Source organism: Clavelina lepadiformis, chromosome 2 (assembly GCF_947623445.1).
Source record: "Clavelina lepadiformis chromosome 2, kaClaLepa1.1, whole genome shotgun sequence".
NCBI classification, from domain to species: domain Eukaryota; kingdom Metazoa; phylum Chordata; class Ascidiacea; order Aplousobranchia; family Clavelinidae; genus Clavelina; species Clavelina lepadiformis.
The window spans coordinates 725427-735649 of NC_135241.1; the positions used below are offsets into that span (position 1 = coordinate 725427).

The following is a 10223-nucleotide window of genomic DNA, read 5'->3' on the forward strand; positions in this document are numbered from 1 at the left end:
TTAGCTATTACACTTGGCCGCTGTTGCGTGATTGAAAACGTGCTATCTTTGTTTTCAAAGAAAATCAATACAATTCTTTTGTTGTAGTTAACAACATTTGACTAACTGTAAAAGCCATTTTTAATTATTTACGGACTCGCGAACTTAGTTGAAAAATGAAATGACAAATAACATTAACTTTTACTCAAACACCAGCAAGGTACAAATATGATTAAATTATGACGATCAATGTCGTAACAATGACGTTTACACGGGGCTTTTTCTTTCAACTTTGCTCCAAATCTCATCTTCACTCTGATCGGTTTCCATCGTGTAGTTGGAGTACGTCATTTCAATCGGTTTCACGACCGAAGTGTAGTCGCCAACCGCGTTGTTGTCGCGCGATGCGGCCGACGTCGGGGGCGGCGGGGGTGCCGGTCGCTTTGGTTTCTCAGGTTCGTCTGATTGTCGCCCGATCACGTCCACTGTAGCCCCGTACACAGAAGGGGGCGGGGTGCGGTACGGACGGGTGGTGACGGTGGACCTGTTCTGCTAAAAGCACTCAAAGTTAATCAAGCACTTCAAGATAGGATTCAAGATATACTGGGGGCCACTGTGCTTCAATCTGTGGTTATCTGACACAAATCTATTTACGTATTTGCTTATGCTGTACAAACCTATTGCAGTATATTTCAAGAATACAAGGCCATTGTCATGTTGGTATAAATACATTAACTGATAAGAGCACCGGATGATAATTAAATAATCTAATATTTCTTACGTCTCAGCTTAAAATGCGTTAATTCTTTGTAAGCTGAGGAAATGTGAAGATATCTTGTTTCCTCTGAACCCGTTTTACCTTTGCGCTGCCGTCTCTGTCGTATCGAACACTGAGCAGATTTCTCAGCTTCTGCTTTCCGGCGTCGTTCTTGTGGAGGTAACAACACCCGCCTACGATGGCGCCCGAGAGCACTGCGATAAATAGAAGGATGAAAAATGCTCCTACGTCATTGAGCCCTCCCATGAAGTTGCTAATGACGACGATAGTAGGAGGAGGTCGCGTGCTGGTGGTGGTGGACGAGGTGGCAACTGCGAATAGAATAATTACAATTTCAGTTCCAGGTTTCATGCCGGCGTGTTCCCCAATACAAACAGAACCAACGAATCAAACACAATGGCCATAAACCCTCTTTTAGTACGGTTACGCTTCTACAGTTACTCACTATATGGGGAAGCAGTGGTTGTGTAGGTGTAGTTGACGCAGGGAACTGCGGTGATCTCGCTCTCACTGAGCGTTGAGACTAAACGCCCGGACAGCTCGACAGGCCAATGGCAAGCCACATTGATCTGGTAGTAACTGGCAAGTGAGCTCGGTACTGTGGCGAGATAGTGGAAATACTGGTTCATGGCGGGGCAGCAGAGCCAAGGGTTAGGATGTGACTTGGACGAATCCGCTCTTCTGTCCAATTCTATGTTGCCGTTATTCTCTACGATGGTCGTGAACCACAATGGCTGCGGGATTGTAAGATTGTTACCGAACAATGAGAGATGGGTCAAGGAGGTGAGACTCGAAAAGGACTCCCTCGCTATTTGCTTCACCTGCAAGAGAGTTCAAAGGTCAGAAGAAGACAGGTGTAAATTAGACATCGTCGTTTGCTCCAGTGCACAGGTTAATCCTTTCCAAAGTGCTAAATACCTTGCCACTGACGTGAAACAAGCTTTCAAGCTATCGCTATTTGAAGACTTGAATATTTCGAGCAAGGTCACGGCCAATATTCAAACACAGCCCCATTTAAAGAAACAGTGGTAAGCTTCGAAGCTCAACTCGCTTTGAAACAAAAACCAGTCAATCTGAGCTACATAGAGTGATTTTTATGGATCTCAAACCAAGAGCAGGCAAGTTCCCACTGTAGCTTACACGTAATCCATTGCCTACTCACACTTAACCATAAACACCATCCACTCACTAAGTTCCGTGCGAGCAAGAGAGTGTGCAGGTTTCTCAAGACACTGAATTCACGTCCAATCGTTGTGAGTTTATTATCTTCGAGATCGATGTGCAGCAAATTTGGAAGGCTTTCAAATACCCGGGGAGGGATGTACATCAGCCCAATAGAGTTGGCGTACAGGTAATTCAGACTCTTCAAGCCCACGAATGTGTTGTCGGTGAAGGCTGCGTAAAAAGCGTACAAAGCTGGTAATATTGCTTTTAAACGCTGCCCTCAGCTTTATCTAATTCTGGAATACTTTTTTAAATTCACCCGGATGTTGATTTCATCTACTTGCAAGCGTACATCCGGGACCGTAAGCTAGTCAAGTTTTAGCAGTATGACTGACTCATGAAATTATCAGTGAGTGCGACTCATGAAATTAATACGATTACCAACAAACATGGAACAAATATCAGCAGTCATAATTTTACGCACGTATATTGTAATACGAGTATCCGGTATGAATTGTAGGCCTACCTAGGTGCAATTAGGGATCGGCTAAGCAACTACTTTAATGTGCCTACATGTAATCGATTAGCTTAATCACAATGTGTGACGTTTTCTCTGGGTGAGTTTGAATTTTTATTATTAGCAGTCATACGTTATGGGTTTATAAAAATGTTACTTTATACATTGCCGCGTAAAACTTACTGTGGCATATATCGACATACTACGAGAACATGCACTGTAGCCTATATTAAGCCGGGTACCTTGCAAACTATTTTCGCTAATGTCCAATACGGTTAAATTGTACAGGAGGTCAAAGCTGTTGTCTTCAATGAACGAGATACCATTGTTGTTGATGTAGAGTTCCAGCAGGTCTATTCGTCCCAATCGGTTCACCTAAATATGACCATATATGAAGAAATTGAGCCAGTCGCAAAAGTAGCAAGCGCGCCATTTCTTTGCCCTGTGTGACGTAACAAACGTGTGAATAAGTCACAAGACAATGCGGTTTGTTAAATATCTTGAAGCGCGTTTCCGCGTTTCTAATTCAAGCCCCTTCTAACTTCCTTCAGTTTTCAGCGAGCACTTCACTTCACATGCACGAGCGCAGCAAATCGGACTTACCTGGATTCTTATCAAGGTGGGACCCAGGAAGTTTTGTTCCAGGTCCAGCACTGTCGTTCCGCTTGGAAGATCTTCAGGTATCTCTGAGATTGCTATGCACGTGATGTCACCGTTTATGAGGTCACTGCAATCGCAGTGAGGGTTGGGGTTCGGGCACGGAGTAGTCTGCCCCCGTATTTGGCACGCTATGGAGGCGAAAATCGCGGCAAACGCGAAAATATTCTTCATTCTTCTCCCCTCTGATAACCAGCCTAATTGGCAGTCTTTCACAAAAGGTCTCAAACCGCTGATATTTTATCACAATTGGGTTTTGCTGGTCGAGGTAATTCTTGCAGCCTGCTGGTAGAAAATTAATTCATTTTAGCTCGAATCAATGTACTTCGTTTCGCGTCGCAAATTTAATATTTAACATCAACATAATTACAATAGCAGCTATAGGCTATATATACGTAATCGGGGCGCATGTACCAATTATTGTATAATGACACCCTAGTTATACGTCTACACTGCAAACTCTGGGTTTAATTGCTTTTATTGTTGCTTTAAATTGATTGCTCAGAACCCTCGTTTCGTGCATGCGTAGCAATTAAATTCTTTCCTGTTTATCAAAGCTGTGTCTATCACGTTACTTGCTCAAGAAAGACTCGCTCCTGACGGAAGGTTGAGACAGTTGTGCAAAGCATTATTCCGTCACAATCACCATTTATACGTGACATGAGTTATTGCTCGCTTGATGACTCCAGCTACATCGTCATATTGGGAAATATTTTGCTTCTGTGTCGTCACATGCACTGACTCACGACTCAGAATAGTCACGTGACGTGTTCGTTAATGCGGATTGTTGCGTCTTAAATTAAACATTGTGATGTAAACTTTCTACTGTCGCTGTTTATAATTCGGTTTTCCGCTAGAAACTCTATTTTTTAAGATGGATGAATAATTTTACATCAGATTGCGTCATATTTTTCCAAATTTTTCTTGGAACTTGCTTTGTTTACAATAACGGGGTCGTAGTGATTTTCAAGCTGACAACAACAACAAATTGTCACGAAACAATTCACTCAACGCTGCGTTGGAAAGTTTATTCTGCAACAAAAACTAGGTCTTTCAAAACAAAATTTTTTGAATAAACGCCTGATAGCATTCAGTTAAATAACAATCACTTCTGTGCATGAAGGAATGTATTCTTGGGTTCCACGACATATGGCCGCGGGAAAATGACCGCGAACAAACTCACCGGGGTCAACTGAACGTGACGTAAATTGACCGCGAACAAACTGACTGTGATGTAAATTGACCGCGAACAAACTAACCGGGAACAGACTTACCGGAATGAAAATTGACCGGGAGGTAAATTGACCGTGGTAGTCCTAACGTACAGCTTCAATCTGACAATTTACTTAACTAAAGTGTCCATTGTTATTGCAATGAGTCCATTGTTACTACATGAGATAGGCTACAACGTTTCGATAGGCTACATTGTTTCATAATCTCATCAAACAACTCGTCTAGACCGGGAAAATGCATGTAACAATAGGAAATCTATGAATAAAGGTGAAAAACCCGTAGGGTCACCCTACACCCAACAAGGGGCCAAAAAACTCTACGAGTGGCAACCTTGACTGCAATACACATACTAAATTGGATAGTGACTAGATAGCGACTAGATAGTGAATTAGAATTTTGACCTTTTGACGGCCAATTTGTCGCCGGTTAATTTGATCGCCGGCCAATTTATCGACGGTTAATTTTATCGCCGGCCAGTTTACGTCACGGTTAATTTGATCGCCGGCCAATTTGTTGCCGGTCAGTTGTCCACAACCAGTTGTCGCCGGCGAGTTTGTTCACGGCCATATGTCGTGATCCCGTATTCTTGTACCTCACCACGTGCAATAAAACTCGTTTTTTTCAAGTGTATACGATTCATAACGATATAAATTTATCAAAATACTGGTGCAATGAAAAACCAATTCTGATACAAAATACTAAAAAGAAAAATTGCGATAAATGACAACTGTTATACAGATAAGCATCGATAAGCAAAAAGGCGGTTATGTTGAGGCTGGTTATCACTCAACCTTTGTTGAACTTGAACGTAGACAGTAAAAATATTTCGTAAGTGTTATTGCAACTTTATTGACAGAACTTTACCTGTCTACATGTGTAATTTCAAAGTGCCTTTGTTTGCGCCAACCAACATGAGTGCTTTCATAGAGTCCAACAGCGACAAATATTTTAGTATAAAAATGAATCGTTATTGTCGACCTCCTGTTGGAACTGGTTTCTCCTCTCTGTTGGAATTTTTCTCATTTTCTGCGCTGGAAACCCTTCCACCTGATCTTTTGCCCCACTGCTAGATGGCGCACGCTCCATTTGAATTTTGATTTGCTTTTTCTCCAACATTTCTCGTCTTTGCAGTTCTTCTATTACCGCTCTCTCCTTTACAAAGTATCAAAAGAGTTGGATTAAACAAAATCCATTGTGACACAATAAACACGGGATGTAGGTGGTTTTATGACAACCTGACTGGAGCTGATAAAACAGAGCGAAATGACCTCTGTCAATATCGCGGTTTAATATGTACCAGGACAGAATACAGGGCGACGGCTCCAGACCTATAACGTTAATTTGACGTATTTACACATATTTCCATATTAAGCCTTTTCCTTATATGTTAAGATTAAAGTTAATGACAGCTTTTGAATAGATGTGGCCCCGGGCAAGAGATGTTTACTTCTACAAACATCCATTTTCGTAGAAACCGATTTCAAAATGTAAACGGGGCGTAGTTTATTGCAGCGTTGACATTTTTACTCAGATTTCTCCCTCCCTGTCATAATTACCTTTGTCACATAACTGACAAGCTTTGTTACGTAATTAATCATAGCTTAAATAAACAGAGACAACGTGAAACCTTTGAATCTATTGAGTTAATATTTGTCGCCGTACACAATGCTGGTTGGCACCATATTGGCAAAGTAAACCCAAGTCGTTTCATCCGATCTGCGCTCAAACACAACGGTCTTTGGCGGCGTGTGAATGGTTTCTGGTCTTAAACCACAAAATCTGTTTAATGTTGAGATTTTCATCCCGGATAAAGGTAGGAAATGTTTCAGTTCAAACATTATTTTATGCACCATTGTGAATACGATATAGGGATATCTTTGGCGGATTTTTTGAAACTAAAATCCATTTCAAGTGTTCTACGAGAAGTTTTTTTTATCAAATTCTTGAGGAAAAACCTTACCTTGGGTTTCTCATATTCCACCAGCTGATGTCGCTTCGAAGATATTCCGTGATCATTCAGCTCCTCCGTAGGACGCGGGAGGAATAACTTCCTATTCTGCAGCCCTGCTCCGCCGTTCTCCGAAGATTTGGCAGAGGTAGGCGTATCCATGGCAACCAGTTTCCCGAGATCGCGCTGTTCTTCAGTTGCAGCGAATCCGTGGCCGCCGTTATTCTCCACGCAAAGCTGGGGTGAAAATAATCGATTGTTTACCGTAGTGCGGTTGTTAGCTCAACACAAAAGGAGCAAATTCCAACGTTTCTCGATAAATACCTATTGCGGTTACAATGCACGAGATTGTGTATTTAGCTACAGGGTTGTAAAATCAAACCTTCCTGCTGGTTGTATTGTCATTGTTTCCGTTCGATTTCTTTTTTTTCTTGTACGAGATGAAAAACTTCGGTTTCTTTTTCTTGTTTTTGTTTTTATTTTCTTTTTCGTAACCAATCTTTGTTTTATCTCCGTTCCCTTGTTCATCATCGATTCCGGCGAAGACTTGGTTGACGTACTCGATGGCGTCTTGACTGTTGAAGTCTGAGAATGTATCTCGGTTAGACAAATAAACAGTCGGTGCAAATTTTGTTTTTCCTCAAAATTATCGTCTGATTTGTGATACCATTCGCTGTTCTTTGTCGTTCTGTGCCCGACTTTTGATCCGCAGTAAGTCCAACCAGACCCAGTACCTTGTGGTACCATGTTGGGCAAGGATCTTCCACTCGGTCGCCAACTTCTTCAACTTTTAAATTTTCTTCATTTTTGGGCCTTTTCCTTCTGCGTTGCCTGTGAGGCGGAGCATCGAAAATCCCCAAATGATTCATCACGAACCCGGCAAAGCCGAAAAGCACGAAGAATCCAGCGATGCCCCCAATACATGATGCGTAGACTGCAAACAACAAATTTCTTAGTATTCTCGACAGTAACTGATACAGTAGAGGACATTTATGTCAGGTCTGCTTCCCACCGAAATATCTTGATCGCTATAGATGTTATTTAATAATAAATTATTACAGATAACGACCCGAGATATACCGGTAGTTACTTTTTGAAACGTTCCCGACGCTTCAAGCGATTTCTACTTTGAAATAATTAACAACTCACCAACTATATCGTGGTAAGTTGGTAGAAAGCCACCGTCAGATGGGGCCTTAGAAGTCGACATTTCTGATGATACTTAATCACACATTTCACGTCTCGTGAATAGATCTCCTTATAGAAAACAGATACGTCCTTTCTAATAAATTTCTTTCACTTTCTTTGCTGTATTTTGTTGATAATCGTCGTTTCTTTGTTGGTCGAAATAATTTACAACCCGATGTATCACAGAACGCAGAGAAATAAGCGCAAAACCAGAACAGCGCGAAAAGCGGAGTAAGATGTTGGCGACTGTTTCTCGAATTTCTCTCAACAGTTGGGACGAGTAAAGAGCGACGACTTGTTAATGTTTAACTTTTCGAACAGTGGCGTCGTCATCACTGCAAATGTAAATGTTTAGCGGGCAAATATACGACGCGTATTTCATGTATCCGCCGCGTGCTCTGTCGTTGTCGAACAAGCTAACCGCTTCTCTTTGAGCAACCCTCCTCCCCGACCGCTTTGTTTATAGTATGACGTCATAAATACGATTGTCCGGTTTCGGCATAAATGCACCAACATAAAACGCGTCTCAACAAAAAATGGCGCTTATGATATAGCAAGGCGTTTAATAGAATGCATCAGGGCGTAGAAATATATTAAAACGTATGCTTAACCGATTATTGTGGTCTTGGCTAAGTTGGTACTTATTTGGGGTCAAACACAGAAACTGCTCGTGATCACAGAGCGAATGACTGCAAAAAGTTTTCGTTTATCGCAACTCGCAGAAAAACAAATTACTGAAAATTTGTTAAAACGTTTGTGGTCGTTCGTGATTTCCGCGTTTAGCGAAGGATGAGTTGTGACGTTCTCAGATAATAGACTGAGCCAGGTCTTGTTTGCGCAGGTGGCGGCGACGACTAGATTTTTTGTTTAAATTTATTCTGTGATGACTTTATGGCCTGAGTTACCTGCCGCAAGTGGCGACGTCCCAAGCGCCAGTACTTCCCAGGTTATAAGGCAGCCCAGGCCACCTCCGTCCCGTGGACCAACATTTAGCCCCAGGAGGGGGCCCTTGCCTTCGAGTTTTGTTACTCCTCCGGCCCCGACACACCGGAGACGTCAATTTGGTCCCCAAAGTAATGATTCTGTCCTGGCTTCAAATGAAATGAATTCGTCGTCTTCTCTGGATAGGGAATGGCTCTATATGGACACCTTACGGTCAAGTTATAGCTCTAACAATGCCCGCGCGATGCCACGAAGGAGACGGAATGCAATTTCGGGTTCGGACAGACCCGGAAGAGAGAGGATCCGTACCACAAATCTTCCTGATACCGTTCAACAGTTTCTCCGGGAAAACAACAGCGAAGAATTGGCAGACGAATATCGGAGGTGGCTTGTGGAGCAACACATCTCCGACCCTGATCAACGGGTTCCCACCCCTCCGCCTTTTCCTTATCCTCCGGGTCGTACCCACTGTTGCAATTGGGTACTAAGCTCTCTGTTTGTGGTATTTGGCTGTCTCTTGGTCCTCATTGGCTTCGGTTTCTTGGTTGTTGATCCTTCGAATAACACCATCGGTTCTTTGCTGGCATCATGTGGCTTGGCTTTAATTTTTACCCTTCTTTTCTTCAAACTTTTTGGAAAATCTATTCGACGTTCTTGGCGGCGCCGCCGTTTGCGACACACGGCACCAGCTATCATCGATAACAGAACCTCCAATACGAGCTTGCCACGTCGAGACTTGGAAGGGGGAGCGAGCGATCGGTTATCGGTGACGTGCACCTTCATGAGCGGCCGGCCACCGGATATCGAGTTCGATCCTGTGGTTGAAATTGGAGATTTCAGCAGGAAGTCGAGCTTCCGGTTCGGGAGCGTCTCTTCGTACTCGACCACGCCTCCGATGTATGAGGAAATCTTCACTAAAAACGGAAGCGAGAAGATGCTTCGTCTCTCAGTGTTAAATCTCTCAAAGAGCGACTTGTCCAAACGAAAAAGCTCGATATCTGAAAGAATTTCTTCCACTTGCATCCCACTGCCTAGAACAACAAGTGACACGAGATGGCGGCAGAGAGCCAGACAAACCACCAGCAGTCCGATTGAACCGAATTTTTTACGATCTCAATCTCTGTCAAGTCGCAGAAGAACGCTTTCAAGATCTTTGGCGAATCGTCTCTATTCTAGAGCAAACACTTCCTATGACATTGGTAGGTGTTAGAGTTTGCTGCTTGTAGCGTTAGCCTTTGGCTGTTTACCATTTCGTACTTTAATAAACTGGAGCACGTAGCTTGGTCTGCGTTTATGTGAGGCCGAGTTTACTTCGGTTTAACCTGTAGCTTCAGGCCACAGTGCTATGTTTAATGCTTGTACGCGGTTTCTAGTTTAATTAATTGAATCGGTTCGGTGCAAGCGTGGGTCACAATGTGCTCGGTTTTGCACAGCAGTTGGTTATTGCATTGCTTCGTTTGTTGCGTCAGCATTGAAAATGATTGTTGTGTATATCCTGAAACATTGCTGTCGACAATTTTCAACCCCGGAGTTTTTAATTAAATCTCACAGTTTATTGGAAAGGACATGTTTCGCACAAAGATCGTTTCAGTAAAGTTTAAAGTAGAAACGCAACTTTATTCCGACAAGTTCTATGCAAAGAACGATTAACTTAGTACTTGGCATTTCGGCATCGCTACAATTCAAACCCGATAATTTGAATTATAAGTGAAAGATTACAGAGTGATTTAAAACGAAGAAAATTCCCATGTTGTGCTTTGGCAAGAAACAGCAGCAGAATTGTTTGTGAATTGTCGCCAAACCCACATCGAGATTTC

The 10223-nt window shown here is 42.6% G+C and overlaps 3 protein-coding genes across 5 annotated transcripts; 1 reads left to right on the forward strand and 2 right to left on the reverse strand.

Annotated features, from left to right (window-relative positions):
• Positions 1 to 102: 102 nt before the first annotated feature.
• Positions 103 to 3669, reverse strand: LOC143446580 (uncharacterized). Of its 3 annotated transcripts, none has more exons than XM_076946280.1 (6): positions 3042 to 3669; positions 2681 to 2813; positions 1920 to 2152; positions 1203 to 1578; positions 839 to 1068; positions 103 to 531 (listed from the first exon to the last, which is right to left on the reverse strand). In XM_076946280.1, the coding sequence occupies exons 1-6, from the start codon at positions 3267 to 3269 to the stop codon at positions 247 to 249; spliced, it is 1485 nt and encodes a 494-aa protein (XP_076802395.1). In that variant the 5' UTR covers positions 3270 to 3669; the 3' UTR covers positions 103 to 246. The 3 variants fall into 3 exon arrangements, with proteins under 3 accessions (XP_076802395.1, XP_076802396.1, XP_076802397.1); XM_076946281.1 differs by having other exon boundaries at positions 103 to 528; positions 3042 to 3667; XM_076946282.1 differs by having other exon boundaries at positions 1947 to 2152; positions 3042 to 3576.
• Positions 3670 to 4020: 351 nt separating this feature from the next.
• On the reverse strand, positions 4021 to 7761 carry LOC143446583 (uncharacterized). The gene is made up of 5 exons (XM_076946284.1): positions 7426 to 7761; positions 6944 to 7210; positions 6659 to 6861; positions 6289 to 6513; positions 4021 to 5480 (listed from the first exon to the last, which is right to left on the reverse strand). The coding sequence occupies exons 1-5, from the start codon at positions 7484 to 7486 to the stop codon at positions 5277 to 5279; spliced, it is 960 nt and encodes a 319-aa protein (XP_076802399.1). The 5' UTR covers positions 7487 to 7761; the 3' UTR covers positions 4021 to 5276.
• A 189-nt stretch (positions 7762 to 7950) lies between these two features.
• On the forward strand, positions 7951 to 9931 carry LOC143446582 (uncharacterized). Its single transcript, XM_076946283.1, has one exon. The coding sequence runs from the start codon at positions 8348 to 8350 to the stop codon at positions 9614 to 9616; it is 1269 nt and encodes a 422-aa protein (XP_076802398.1). The 5' UTR covers positions 7951 to 8347; the 3' UTR covers positions 9617 to 9931.
• Positions 9932 to 10223: the final 292 nt, after the last annotated feature.

What these genes read in the sequence shown, in the direction of transcription:
- LOC143446580 (XM_076946280.1), bottom strand. Translation starts at nt 3,269, where the DNA reads ATGAAGAATATTTTCGCGTTTGCCGCGATTTTCGCCTCCATAGCGTGC. An exon ending in CCACCTTGATAAGAATCCAG is followed by an intron (nt 2,814 to 3,041) that starts GTAAGTCCGATT and finishes GGTCATATTTAG; the next exon opens with GTGAACCGATTGGGACGAAT. An exon ending in GATGGTGTTTATGGTTAAGT is followed by an intron (nt 1,579 to 1,919) that starts GTGAGTAGGCAA and finishes ACTCTCTTGCAG; the next exon opens with GTGAAGCAAATAGCGAGGGA.
- LOC143446583 (XM_076946284.1), bottom strand. Translation starts at nt 7,486, where the DNA reads ATGTCGACTTCTAAGGCCCCATCTGACGGTGGCTTTCTACCAACTTAC. An exon ending in AACTTACCACGATATAGTTG is followed by an intron (nt 7,211 to 7,425) that starts GTGAGTTGTTAA and finishes TGTTGTTTGCAG; the next exon opens with TCTACGCATCATGTATTGGG. An exon ending in ACAATACAACCAGCAGGAAG is followed by an intron (nt 6,514 to 6,658) that starts GTTTGATTTTAC and finishes TTTTCACCCCAG; the next exon opens with CTTTGCGTGGAGAATAACGG.
- LOC143446582 (XM_076946283.1), top strand. Translation starts at nt 8,348, where the DNA reads ATGACTTTATGGCCTGAGTTACCTGCCGCAAGTGGCGACGTCCCAAGC.